The sequence below is a fragment of the Trachurus japonicus genome, chromosome 10 (genome assembly GCF_045865225.1).
Source record: "Trachurus japonicus isolate A0001 chromosome 10, Traja_1.0".
Taxonomy (NCBI): Eukaryota; Metazoa; Chordata; class Actinopteri; order Carangiformes; family Carangidae; genus Trachurus; species Trachurus japonicus.
The window spans coordinates 8581817-8596744 of record NC_140916.1 but is presented as its reverse complement, the minus strand read 5'-3'; the positions used below and the strand labels follow the sequence as shown (position 1 = coordinate 8596744).

Sequence of the window (14928 nt, the reverse complement as noted above, 5' to 3'; positions counted from 1 at the left end):
GAGGCTACTAGTAGCAAAGACGGTTTGCTAGTAGTCTGTTGCAGGTGTGTGTGTGTTGTTGGTGGTGGTGGTGTGGTTTTAACAAACTGTGTGTATGTAGCCATTGTGTGAGTCAGCCTGTGCAATTAGATTCTGATATCATCAGAAGTTTGCAACAATGCACAAATATAACTGTGATTTAAATATTGAATAGCCTATTCCCTATTAGCTGAACCTGTCCAGTATTATTCAAACCAATTTAACAGCAGCTCAGTATTGAATCCTGCTTTTCCAAATAGCCTAGGCTACTTTGTTCAGTTTTTATTGAGAAGCATTAGTTCAACAGTTATTGACGGTGTGGAGATAAAATGTTCTGTACATTTCTAAAGAAGTTGATATTGGACATGGAAATAAAACACACACACGCACAAAAAAAAACCAATGTGAAAAGATTCAGCAAAGAACCAATGAAACGTAATGTTTTAGGAGAGCTTTATCATTTTTGTAATATATGTTATTTAAAGCTTGAATACAGATGATAAACACTGTTTGCTTACGGGACTGCTGTCAGACTTTTGGAAACGATTGCAGGCATTAGAAGTGACCAGTGCACAGAGACGGACCGGTGCAGCCGCAGCGTGTGTGTGTGTGTGTGTGTGTGGATGTTATCAGCTGTTGGATAAATTGAGCCAAGCCATTGAGTCCTGCCAGTTGGCAGCGAATTGCAGAAACATCTTAGGCAGACAGAAGTGGCTGGCTCGGGGTCAGGAGGAAATAGAAACTTACATCAGTCTACACTGAGGTTAGAGTTGAGGCATGTTCAAGCTGTCGGCTGTCAGCAGCAGCACACACACACACACACACACACACACACACACATGCTTTGATTTGGCAGTAAAGAAATCATTAGGTAATGTTAATGACATGCTGCAGCCAAGGATGGAGATCTGTGTGGGCACCTGGTCGCTGTTAACTTATACAGAGCTAAGTGTCAAAAGTGCATGTATTTAGCGTGAGTGTGTACAGTTCATTTATTTATTCTGTATCCCCATAGTGGTGCTTTATGAGGATTAATCAAAGGATATGATTAGAAAACTATAGTTATAGCAGCATTATCTCAATGTTTATACATGTTTATATATAAGAGTTCAGAAAAACCTTTTTAGGTTAACTGCATGTGTATTTGACAATGCTGAAACTGTTTGTAGCCTACAGTACATCTTTGATGATATTATCCAATCCAAGTATCTGTATCCTCTGTTTATAGACAAATGTTGAATGATTTATTGCAGTGCGGATCATGATTTCAGTGGGAATGGAAACTTTACCATTTTGATTTGCTGAGAAAAAATAGAAAAATCTGGATGATAACTAACAAGCACTGATACTTATATTTGCAGAATGTAGCTTATAGGATGAGGCACATCTGTAGAACCATGTTTCTTTATTGTTATATGTTTTAAATACAATATACTTATATTTAAAAGTTGCATCTCATGCAATATGGATAATATTTTGATTAATTGTGCAGCCCTGTTTTAGAGATATAAACACTTAACAACTATCTTTACAGTAATAAGTAAATACTCACAGTGCCTATAGTAGTTAGTTTACATTGCATTTATTATATGAAGACTGCTGAGTGTTTGAGTGCACTAACCATTGTTGTGTTCAGGTAGGAGGAGATGTTGAAGACTTTGTCGAGACGCATGGCCAAGTAGATGCCTTTGTTCTCTTTGCAAGTGCTAAGAAAAAAACAAACAAATACAGGAGAGAGAGAGAGAAAAAGGGAAATATTGACTTCTGAGTTACTGTCACAGTGAAAATATTTGCTGCCACCAAGTGAAGTTGACTGGAAGTACAGTACATGATGACACACTGACACGTTGACTGATAGAAAACAGCGCCGTGTTCCTGAAACGCCTGGGACGTTTGCCGTTATCTCAACGCTAAAACGTTCCAGGATAATAGCGTATAGACTCACGTACAGTAGTGTACACAGCATTAGCACACTGTTTGCTTGTTAATGTATGCAACGCTGCTCTATTTGGAAACATAATGACTGCGGGTCTGCCAGCCCAGTTATCGAGGATATGCAGCTTCTCACTGGAGGGAAATGATGAAAGCTGATGTAATCGCTGAGAAAGAAGCTGAAGGAGAGCAGCAGCAGCAGATAGTAGAAAAATGATGCTAATTAGCTACTCAGGGTTAATAGCAACTCTCCTTCTCATTTGCATCCCCATCAATGGGAATAAAATATTCAGTTGCATGCAGCAAAACAAAAGCGTGGGGAAATGTGAATGTGAAAATCAGCATCATCTGATAATTCTACAGACTGTAATTGAATAAATGGCTCGTCCGCCTGCATAATTTATTCACTTTTTTTGTGTCAAATGTAAACAAGAAATATGGGAGAAGACATATTGAATAGGCAGTGAAGAGAATAATCATCACACAGCCTCTGAAATACATTAAAAATGAGTTTTCTTTGCCTGTATAAGCTCTCAGCTGTGAGCTCCAGGTCAGAGTCGTTGTACATGTAGCCAGGGATGAAGTTCTTCCACTCCGGGTGGACGAGATGCGGGGTGTCCACGACCTGGAGAGGCAGAGGGGGGGAGAGGGAGGACGTGAGATCGGCCGTTCTCGTAGGATGCAAAACATCATCAATCAGTAAATTAAATAAACTTGACTCGGATTAATTATGCAAATCAGAATTTAATTTAAGAGCAGGGTCGTTCGAGATCAACTCAAAAAAATATCCATGCTTCACTTCAGACATAGCTGTGGATTAGTAAGCTGTGGAGGAGCTGCGTGCATGTTGTTGTTTTAACTAATATCAGTTTTCCTCCACTGAGACAGTTTGGTTGTAAAATCGTAAAGTTTCTCTCTCAAATGTCTCATTTTACCGATAATAACACATGAAATGAGTAAAGCCCCTGGAGATGAGAGGAGATCACTCATTTAGAAAGACAGGATTCTCTAATTGTTGTGTTTGTTTTATAGGCTTTTGAAACAGGAGTAAAATAATGATATTGTGGGCGGTGTAACTGCAGCAATATTCAAGCTCAACACAGCAGCGTACCACCCACAGAATGAGAGCAAGTTGAGCAACTGCTGCGCTCACAATCCCACCCAAGGGACCCTGAGTCTGCAGTGAATAGTATAGAGGAAGAAAAATGTCAGAGCTGCTCATTTAGGAGCTTATAGGTACAAACACCTCAGTTAATGTGTCCAAGTTTTGTGTTTTTTATCAGTTAAATAAAGGTTTAGATTCACAAGTTGGTACCAAATATATGTAGTAACTCATAACAAGTTTGTTTTTACTCCCTGTACCTTTTCTAAAAACCTTTAGGTACTTATTCTCATTTAAATAGGGTACTTTACTTATTGTCAGAGTAAAAATATTATGTGGCATGACCAATTATAGCAATAATTTAAAAGAAAAATAAGTCTGTGTACAGTAGTACATTCAATCTGGTGCCCATGACATGACATTGAACAACAAAAACGTGAGATGGTTATTTACAAAAACTCAAATTAATTATTTTTTCCACTTTATATTACTGCGAACCTGTGAAAAATGGGAAGCATGTTGAGGAAATTACATAATTTTAACATGAATCACAGTCACGTCACATCTCATGAGGTTTTTAAAAGGTCATGGCCATTTAACATTTGAATATAAATTTGTGTGCATACAACATTTGCTATATAAATATTCTTATTTTGTGCATTCTAGGATTGGCCTGTTGAAAATCCTCATATTACCATACAGAGATTAAAAGTTATGTTCTGTACAAAGTCAAATCACTATGTGAGGTATTCGGTACATATTGTCTCCAGTGTTTTGACTCTGCCTCTGTATCATCTCCATTCAGGCTCTCGACTTGCCTTGAAGAGCTCTTTGCTGTGGAACGGTTCACAGACGAGTTTCTCAATGTTCCCTCCGGCCAGGAATATGACGGTCACCACTCCCATCAGCACCCAGGAGAAGATGAAGCTAAATCCGACGCCGCTGTGGAGCAGCAGAGCAGACGAGATGAGCTCAGGTAAGGCCGGTTAGTACAGGACAATAAAGACATGAAAGGCGTGGTGGTGGTGGTGGAAGAAGAAGACGTGAGGGGGCAAAAGTGTCTGTCAGAGTGTCGGCTTAATGTAACGTGAAACTTCAGCTCAGTTTACTTTGGTGGACTCTTTTTGAATATGTTTTAAATATGGCACCGCTTCATATTGTGGGAAAGGTTTCTGTAACAGAAGCTCCTTCTCTTTAGATCCGTAGAAGCACGTGAAGGAAATGCATGTAGTTTAAAGGGATAGTTCAACATTTTGGCAAATATCATACCTCATAGCAGTATAGGTTCGTTACCTTTAATTGTCGGTGCAAGTTATTTTTAGAACCGCCGAGCCGAGCTGCGAGCTACTCAGAGCTAAGCTACAGAGGCTCATGGGATTTCTTGGTTTCCCTCATCCAACTCATCAAATACACAATCCGACAACTCCAAAATGCTCTCGCGGACAAGTTGTGACCTGCACATTCACCAATAACAGACTGTAGTTTTTCGGCAAGCAGTCTCTGCATTTACCTCAAAAACAACTGGGCAATGGCAATGGCAATGGGCCACTTTGCCAAAATGTTGAACTATCCCTTTAACCCTTAGAGGTCTGAGCCTGTTTTGGTTGTTTTTCAATACTACCTTTATATAGCTACTACATAGAAAAATATTCTTTTTCTTTCAGCACAACTTCACCTATGACAATTCTTTTTTTCACTTGAACCTACTTTATTAACGTATTGGGCCCAAAAATACATAAAAATCATGTGGAGTATCAGCTGATTCAACTGCTTTTCTGTTTTGTAAAAAATCTGACGTCTGCCCATTTCATCTAACTTTTTATTTTTCTAATATCAAATTAAAACTATCATATCACTGTTTTTTATGGTCAATCAATGTCAAGCAAAAACTGGGAGAGAGTTTCAGATCTGCCCTTTCTTAATGTTTTAATGAAGCAGCAGTAGCAGTGTTACATGGCGGTTATGTTGTGATAGTCGGAGTGCAACCTCCCGCTGTGGCTGCACCGTCTTGGTTTTTGGTCTTGAAACTCACTGAGTTTGTCAGGTGCGTTGTTGTTGTGTGTGTTGTTGACTTACGCCATGAGCATCGTTCCTCCCATGTTGGAGATGCATCCTCGCGTCGTGGGCGAGGCGTGCTTGTCGTATCCCAGGGTGCCACACAGCAGGCCCAGGTAGTTGAAGGCCAGGACCAGGACCACCATGCAGCAGAGAGCGATGCAGCCAATCCACCTAGAAACAAGCAGACAGTGAGAGCTTTGACTGGACGGCTTAAAAATAACACAAATAGGACAAAACGATCCCGTGTCCTTGAGCAAGACAAGTGAAGGCCAGAATAGAGCTGCTTGTGAGCCACATGGGGTAGAATAGAAGAAAAAAACAAAAAAGTAATACAAAGCTTTTATAACAACTGATATATCATCTCGGGTTTCTCTCCACTGAGCTATTTTAAACTGAATTAATGTAGCAGTGATATGAATATTTCATAGATGGAAAATATTAGTTCGGGATAATATGGTACACATTAATTATACAGCAGCTTGAGAAAAGAGTCTGGTCCAGCCAGATACCATGAAGCTGAAAGCCAATCATCAGACTGCATGTACTGTAGTATATTATTTACAATTTTTTGTCTCAGCTGGATTTAAAACTCAACTCTTATTTATATATATATATATATATATATATATATATATATATATATAAACAAAACCTGTACCTGTAGAAGTCCATTCGGTCTATTTCAGGGTAGTAGTCCTCGATCTTGGCGTGAGCATGGCTGATTAAGATGGTGAAGTTGGACAGGCTGCTCTGCACCGGGAAAGCCTTGGAGAAGCTGCTGATGTTGGTGCCGATGCCGTCCACCAGATTCTGTACGTCTGAGAGACACAGCAATCGATTAATCACATCCTTTCCAATTCACTTTCATGCTAAATGATTGATGTAAAGATGCAAGAAAATGAATTGAGACTGCAGCTGCATCGGGTAAAAGTTGTGATTTGTTGATTTTGAATGATACCAAAATATTAAGCTTCTTTGACATGAAGAAAGCTGTTGAGTCTCATAAGAGAGCAGTGAGCAGTGCAAGGACGGTGACAAATCCCAGTGATTCATGTAATCACTTAGTACAGTGACACAAACAGCAGCAGTTATTAATTATTTGTATTTGTTTTAGGGATGCAAACAATCACTTACTCTCCACAACGCTCCTGGTTTGTTCCACCACCATTTGTGGCGTGTCGTTCAGAGAAGTATAACCCTGTGAGAAGAAAACGGCTGCGTGTTACAACACAGTTTCTTAGTAAAATGAGGCAATTAAGCAAAAGTTGGTGCAACAATCGAGTAACAAAATACAGCTTGCTTCAACTCAACTCCTTGAAATTATAATGCGTTTCTCACCTTCTGGACGATGGCGCTGAGGTCCGTCCTCAATACGTTGTTCATCTTCTCCAGCTGAGCGTTCACTCTCGGCAGCTGAAATATGAATATAAACAGATGACGAGACGCTGATAAACAAACTAAAAAGAACAAAGGTACTCGCGACTCTGCACGACTCGGCGTAATAATTTATTGTGACGTTACGTTTCGAGCAATAGGGGTTTGCTCTTCGTCAGACAGTAGGATAGCTGTGAGTAGCCATCTTAAATACTACTAGTCACATGACTTGATCAGGTGACGATAACATGCAGTAACACCTTAAAGTGCATTAGTAAAACAATTGACAATGAATATATTAAGTATATTAAGTACACCAGAAATACATGATACTAGAGCTTATAAGAAAGGTCTAATGCCCATCTCTTCATTGAAACCTTTGGGAGAAACTGTACAGTATTAAGAGTGTACATCCAAAAGATAAACACACACACATACTGTTGATGAGTTTGTACAGTATTCAGTTTAGTACCCGTGTGAAGTTGGCGCTGATCTGCAGCTGGGACAGCGACTGCCGGATGTTGCGGCACAGCTGGGCGGTGGTGGCGTCCGACTCCTCGTCGTGACAGCCCGGGTCGCTCAGGCTGCGGTTGATGCTGGTCCGGACCAGGCTCAGGTTGAAGTTGAGTTTCCCCGTCGCCTCCTGGAGGACCTCCAGAGACACGCTGACGTTCTCCAGGGCCTCCTTCGTTTCCCGCATGGCTGTGTTGAAAGGGAAGAAGAAGAAGAAGCAGAGGAGTTATCAATAATTCATAAAGGTCTTTTACATCTGTCCTGGGATTTTCTGTCAAATTGTTGCAACTGGAAGTGCATAATTTGTAGATTTAGATGCAGACAGCTATGAAGCTTAGGTTTTTGTGGATTTTCATGTGCAAACCCCAAATATAAGTAGCTTGAAAAATTACATATTCATCAGTTGACCCAGGGATTTATCTTAATATTTACTTACAGTGTCAATATAAACCAGAAATAACTTGTATAATTTAAAACAAAAAGACTCATACAGGACACTCTGTACTTATTGTCAGGACCAGGCCTGAGCCGAGTGTAACACAGTGAATTTCAAGTCCAAGCTCTGGTGGTGGTACACTGACTGACTGTATGTTGCCTCTGTAACATCTAAAATTAGATTTTTGGCTGCCAAACATCTTTTTAGCTTTTGGCAAAAAAAAAAGAAAAAAAAAAGCAGGAATTCAATGTGAATAATGTTAATTTGTTGGCTGCCTCTATTAAAATTGTTGCTGTTCAGTAAGTGACCCTTTCTGGATGCATCGCTAGACAGCAAGTCAGTGTTGTTAACAATCACAGTGCAGCCTGCAGCAGACTTGTAAAATTAAACAGGATGAAGAATTGAAAAACATAGGCATCCTCCAACACTGGTATAAAAGATGCACGAGTGCAGGAGAGGAAACGGTGAATTTACTATTGCATGACAGCACAGCAGGGAGTAAAGCGCTAAATATTTAGTCTTTCTCTTCCCTTAGTGGAATATACAGTGTGCTAATCTTGATCTTTACACTTAAAACTTTGTCTAAACATCTGCACCAGGTGCTCAGACTCAGACTCAGATTGACGACTCGGCTCAGCCCTCGTAGAGACGCAAATAGTACACAAACATTAGGAAGACAAACTGGAACCACAGTCATTTTACTGTGCTCAGACATTAATTTTACCACCTGAGCTACGGACAGACATGCTTTCAGTCAGTTGTTTTGTGTCTTTTGTGTTACAAGCCTGTATATTCTATATAGTCCATATACAGCTGCTTGTATTGGATTAGAAAGTAAGTAAATAAAATAACTACTTTAAAAGTTAAAAAGTCAAATTTGCAAATAATAGCATTATGAAAAGAAACACAATACATATTTACATTAAAGCATATTTTCTTATGCTCACTTCACACTGGGGTAAAATGGGGGGGAAAATCCAGGTAAGAGGACGATGTTGTGTTTGGGGTTTTGGTAAAATCAGGCCATTAACTTAAAACTTAAAACTGCACTAGGCAATATTTTTTTATTATTATTATTTTTTGTGGAAACAATCTGGTGACAGCAGAAAATAATCTGAGAGGCTGGAGGTGGAGAATTAACGAAGAAATTAAATATTCCAAAGTGAGTGAGTCCAAAAAGAGCCGATGTCGTCTTACGTCATTTGTGGTCGCGGGTTCACCAGACTGAGGTGGTGGTGGTGGTGTTGTTGCGTAGTGCAGTTTTAACGTTATTAATTGGTTGTGTGTGTGACTCAGGGCTGTGATGGGTCCAAGTGCTCAAAGGGAGAGAGATCACAAGGGAACAAATCACAGGAGTTCACGGGGGCGGGCGGAGGGGCGGAGGGATCAGGGGGTCAGAGGATTGTTCAGGATCATTGTTCAGGTACTGAGTTACTGTTACCTTTGATGGCTCTCTCGATTTTCACTTTACAAAAAAAAAAAAAAAGCATAAAAAGAAGAAGATTGGGGGAGGGGGTGGAAGAAACTGAAAGATTATTACAAGTGACATTTAAGCACAAATAACAGCTCATATTGTCTCACTGAACCTGGAGAACATTATCAGCTACGATGCCTCGTTTCACTTAATGGCTTATGGAGCAAAAATACTTTGCAGTGCGGTGGCGGCGGCGGCGGCCTGTGTTCAGTATCTTCCAGCCAAATGTGATGTGATGTGATAGTATCGTGACTGACGGAGGAAATTAAAAGTGAGCTTGTGTTACCTCCGGCCATATTGAGGACTCTGTCCAAGGCAGGATGAACCTCCTTATCCAGCTGATCGTGTATCCTTCCACCGAGCAGCGGACCCACATCTGTCAGAGGAGACGACGGCATCAAGATCAACAAGTCACTCTTTTTTTATTATGTCACATTTCTGGTGTCGCCTCCCAGGTTTTTTTTTTTTTGCTCTTTATCCATACATCTTCGATCTAATGTAGAGACAGAGACTTAAAGGAATAGTTCACCAAAAAATGAAATTCACTCTCATGCTGATGAATACCCCGGAGTAGTTTTTTATTCCTCAAAATGCATCTGGAGACCCGGGAGGCCGGTTCGTAGTCCAACGAAAACTTTATATGGGCGTAATAGGGCCTGGCACAAAAACGTCCATAAAACTACACAAAACCCATTTAATATTCCTCCATACTCCTTGTCCACTGCAATCCAAGTGTCCTGAAGGGATATAGTCCAGAGTTTACTCAAAACAACGTCATTTAGGACATTTTTACAGCCTAAACAGTCCTGTATTGAATTTGCCTGATGCGCGTTCAGGCGACGCACGCGGAAGTGACCGGACTTGCCTCAGTGACGTAATTTCCAGTAAACTCTGGACTATATCCCTTCAGGGGACTTGGATTACAGTGGACGAGCAGTGTGGAGGAATATTCAATGTTTTTTGTGTAGTTTTATGGACATTTTTGTGTCAGGCGGTATTACTCTCATATAAAGTTTTCGTTGGACTACGAACCGGCCTCCCGGGTCTCCAGATGCACTTTGAGGAATAAAAAACTACTACGGAGTATTCATCAGCAGGAGAGTGAGTCAATAATGGCTGAATTTCATTTTTTGGTGAGCTATTCTTTTAATATTTTTTGTTTCATAGCGGCAGTGCAGCTTTTACAGGTCTTAACTTCCAGGAAAGAAAGAGCTGCCTGGATTATAACACAGGGGGAAAAGTGGGATAAATCCTCCAGAGATGCTCTAATAACAGTCAGTAGACCTAGTTATGTCATAAATCTGTTGTAAAAACAAAGTCATAGAAAGTAAGACACAGTTAAGTTCAGACAATCAGCTTCATATATATATATAGTAGTCTACCTAACGCACCATCAAGGACAAAGAGAAGGTGTACTCACGATTTAGGTCATAGACGACTTTTTTCCTGGCCGTGGCGTATTGGGATATTAGGTAATCAATTTGCTGCAAACAGGAAACACATCAGAGCGGAGCAGGTTTTTGCAGATGGCAGCGCACAGAAAATGAGCTGATTAGTCTCGTCACAAACAACAACACCAGCGGAGTGACACATGATTTCACTGTTATGTTGTTTGTCATAATGAAATAGTGGGGGGAAGAAAACGACAAAATATGAGGCAGGGCTCTCTACTGTATTTACAATTACCGTTTAATAAACTGAGAATTTGGTTGGATTTCTTTGTTCTTATAAAAAAAAAAAAACAGTCACAGGAGTGAGACTAAAGGTCTGGGCTTGTGAAATTTCATGGTATGAGAATGATGTTTTAGAAAGCAAATTTGTAGCTGTCGCACGCACAAAAGGTGAGAAAATTGTCTTTTCTCAGTTTGAGAGGATTACAGGAAGGAGGCATGACTAGAAACAGAAGCAGGCCTGACACAGAGGCACACACACACGCACACACACACACACACACACACAGACACACAGACACACACACAGCGGCCTTCAACTCTAACAGCCTCAGATCTATCAGGAATATTTTGACATTTGAATGATTTTAGAAATTTCCACCGTGACTAAACAGTTTGTTACGCAGCTTCCAAATTATTTCATTAGCTCAAATTTAGCTGGTAGCTTTCTGTTTTTTTTTGTTTTTTTTAAATCAAGTGCCCATATTGTTACATAATTAAATCCCCAGGACTGTTACACAATATGTTGTGATCAACATTTGTTTTGACAACACACAGCAGCAGGATGGGTCATGCTCTGTCTTACCATCGGTGTGTCGTTAGCGAAGGTGTGCAGGTCCCTCATGTTGCTGTTGACCAGTCGCCGTATGTTCTTCACCTGAGAGCTCAGGTTCTGGTTGGCAGCGTACGCACACAGCACGCCAATCCTGTAAATACACAACACACAACAGACACACACGCACTGTGAACTTTGTGTCAACCAGTGACCTTTCTGCTCCTGCATAAGTCAAACCAAGTATAGCCGGAGGCGGAGGCGGAGGCAGAGAGTGTGTTTGCGTGTGTGTGTTAGTTACACATCAAGGTGATGGCCTGTCAGTAACAGTAGGGGTCAGTGTGCACCACCGTATTTACTTTGACAGCGTCCAGTAGGATGAGCAGAAGTACTCAGATCCTTCAGTCAGGTAAAAATACAGCTACAACATGTGTATAAATACCAACATCAGGACTGAGATAGGAAGGTCTGGCTTCTCTGCTTATGCCCCACACATCTGGAATCATATCCAGCTAAACTCACTTGTCCCGTTCAATCACTTCAAATCATTCATTACTAATTTCCTGTCCTCCGGTTGTTCTTGTTTTCTCTGATCCTTTCTGTTTCTGTGCTTTACTGTATTTTATTGTGTGTATCTGTTCTGTATTTTATTTGTTTTGCTTTGTACTCTCGTCTGCACTGTAAATGATACTTGCCTCAGTGTACTAACAAGTTTAAATAAAGGTAACTTAACTAAACTTTGAAAACCTGCAAAATCAGCTTTAAAGCAGAAGTAAGCGGAATGTTTGTGTTAATATAAGTCTTAAATAGTTATATCTTCCGACAGCAATCACTTCCATAGAGTGTTTGGTCCGAAACACGGGTCTGTCAGTCAGTCTGCTCTGCTGTAAGCCGAGGAGAAAACTTTCCTTGTATCCTACAACCTTTATCCAATGAGGAGAGAGAATGGCATGAAGGGCTGTGTGGGCAGCCAAGGGTTGCGCTTGAATGTGGTGACATAGGGACGAGGGCGGGGACTGCTAACTCCATCGGCTGACAAGAAGTTAGCCAAAACGACCGGATCGCTTACTTCTGCTTTAAGTACCAAACCGTAAATGGACAATTTCAGAATAATAATAATTAATTTCAGAATAATGTACTTAAGCAGCAACATAAAATTCACTTGGGTTTTGTAGCTTATACACATAAGAGGCTCCTACATTTTGCACAACAGCAGTAAAGAGGTGATTTAATACTAAAGAAAATGTGAAGATCAGGCATAAAATGCATAAAACTATAACTTTTTGCCAGCTTACAGTTACAAATTCAAGGGTTTCCATTAAATTTCTCCATTATTGACCTTCAATAATGGAATATTATAATTATTCCATTATCCATGTAGTGTTAAATGTCAAAAAACAGCCTATGTTCTCTGACCAGTGATCCAAATCCCAAATATATTTCATTTGTTATCATGTCCGACAAGAGGAAGCCCACCAATCCTCACAATTAAGAAGCCAAACCAGCAAATATTTTGACATTTTGCATCAAATATTGTGGCCTACAAATGTACATGTTATATGAAGCACTGATACATTAGTTATGCATCTATAGAAACACATTATGATTTATTTGTTGATTGTATTTTGCATTATTAACATGAAGCTGCAGTAGTTGAACACTTGGTCATTGCTATGTGGAGTATTTTTGAAATTTCACTACACAAGTAAATGTACTCAGCCACTCTGAGAATGAGCTTAATGCAACCTGCAACTGCACAAAGCTATTCTTGTAATGTGTATAACAAAAGCTATAATTTATTTTATGGTGTGTTTTTTGTTGGTGAGATAATAAGAAATGAAGTTCAGCTGAAAAATAATGTTATATCTCAGGCAATTTACAAACTGAGGTGGTAGCAGTGAGCGCAGGTGTATCCAGATCGAGCTCTGAGGCCCCATCTATATAATCTAAGGTCCCTGGGTTGTAAACAAATTCAAATTAAATGCGAAAACACCGAAGTGCGTAAAAGCATACCATTAAAGTGAGTCTCTCGCACACTTCAAACAGACCTGAGTAGCTCGGTATACGAGGCTTAATTAGCTTGAGAAACATCAAGGGGAAAGACAGCCCATAATATTAAGCCGTTTCCATGACTCACTCTCATCCCAGCTGAATTTTCTTGCACGGCACCTCACAGCTAGCACTGCACACGTATTAAGTGTGTGCTGCGTGGATCTGTGTACAAGTGAGCAATAGGGTTTGATCAGTTTAAGAATAAATGGCCAAAGTGCAGGATCCCCCAAAAAAAAAGAAAACCAAAGAAAAAGCAAAAACCTCCCTGACAGCACAGTTGTGTAACACAGCAACTCTCATTTATGGCAAAGCCTGAGTAGAATAAGCAGCTTTATGAATGATGTAAGATGACTCGCAGAAAGGAATAACAAAAGGACTGACTCAGAGAAGCCACTGGGAAGGTTTTAGATCAATGGAGATGAATCAGGCTGTTGTGAGTCACTGCATAATAAGACAGTGGTCTGTGCATGTGAGTCTGGCTGAGTATCTGTGGAGGTATACGCACAACAACACACTGTGTACGTACATGTGTGTGTATATATATGTGTGAGTGCAGTGAAGATGCAAAGTGAGGTTATGCCCCATTCATGGACTTATTGTAAATGCATGAGGCAGGTGGTGTGTGTGTGTGTGTGTAAAGGTAGCTCATCTTTACAGTCCTGTGATCTGCAGTTGTTGCTGCTGCTGTTGCTGTAGTCACAGTCTCTCTTTGTGGTTATAATCCTGTTAATCTCGTTTAATCTAAACCTGCATTATGCTGCAGACGTTTTGTCACATTAGGAATTTCACAGTTGCGTTTATGCCCCCAAGAATCCAACGTGTTTGACACTTTCTCTTTTCAAGAAAGGTTTTAGATGTGCGCGCTCCCCGAGAGAACGTCTGTTATGATTCAGCGCCGTCGCATAAATAAAGTTGATTTGAGGATCGACTTGAAAGACGCCACCCACAGAAAAAAAGGCAAAGCATGCTCACGACAAGTTGCAAGACTCCCAACTTTAGGTGTTGTTTTTGTGGGACAGTCAAAACTAAAATCATTTTTCGTTCTACTTTTTCTTATATTGTCTTTATTCTATCTAATATTTGTATGTAGCCTATAGTTGAATTTTATACTGTTTACTCGCATCGTTACTTACATATTGTTACATAAAACTGTTCTTTTTCTTACATTTACCTTGAATTCATAAACAATTGCAAAAACTTTCTGTTAATTAATTAACTGGCAACAGAATAAATTAATCGTTAGAAGAAGTTGTACTGCTTACAAAAACTTCAGTGTGTCTGCCAACATGTTTTAATTAACGTCAGTGTGGCATTGGAAATCAGAGACGACGCTGCGTCGGTGCCACTGCTTCTCGTTTTGGAAAACTCATTTGTGAGTTGGGACTGTTTTTTGGAACAAACGGTGGTGCAGCGAGTCAAGTTTTGAGAAGGTGGAAGTTGTGTTGTCAGAAAATTAAACCCAGAGGACGAGCGAAGGAAAATATTGCGTGCAATGTGCAGTTAATAATCTAAAAACATCATCACCAGTACACACGTATGTATGTACAGTATGGTGGTCCTCGGAGAACATGCATGTTATCGGGTCACGTGCTGCCGTGTCTGGAGGAATTACAATGATCTTCTCCATAAATAGTGAGTGAGTGAGTGAGTGAGTAAACACTGTCGTCGTGTATAGGTGGAGACTTGATGAGAAAACTAGGCCAAACAAGTAGGTTGGGGACACGGAGCAGTGGAACCATCCGGAAC

At 40.2% G+C, this 14928-nt stretch overlaps 1 protein-coding gene across 16 annotated transcripts in view; it reads right to left on the bottom strand.

Annotated features, from left to right (window-relative positions):
- prom1a (prominin 1a) overlaps positions 1-14928 on the bottom strand; it is a 94735-nt gene that overhangs the window by 14334 nt on the left and 65473 nt on the right. For 9 of the 16 annotated variants that reach the window (XM_085789158.1, XM_085789172.1, XM_085789157.1 and 6 more), the window contains 12 exons: positions 11164-11284; positions 10328-10391; positions 9194-9283; positions 8875-8898; positions 6957-7186; positions 6449-6523; positions 6245-6308; positions 5769-5928; positions 5129-5281; positions 3871-3994; positions 2472-2575; positions 1640-1724 (listed from right to left, as the gene is read on the bottom strand). In XM_085789158.1, the coding sequence (XP_085645284.1) occupies positions 1640-1724; positions 2472-2575; positions 3871-3994; positions 5129-5281; positions 5769-5928; positions 6245-6308; positions 6449-6523; positions 6957-7186; positions 8875-8898; positions 9194-9283; positions 10328-10391; positions 11164-11284 (1294 nt within the window). The remainder of the gene's footprint in view (positions 1-1639; positions 1725-2471; positions 2576-3870; positions 3995-5128; positions 5282-5768; positions 5929-6244; positions 6309-6448; positions 6524-6956; positions 7187-8874; positions 8899-9193; positions 9284-10327; positions 10392-11163; positions 11285-14928) is intronic. The other 7 variants (XR_015036866.1, XM_085789164.1, XM_085789171.1 and 4 more) reach the window with 1 other exon arrangement.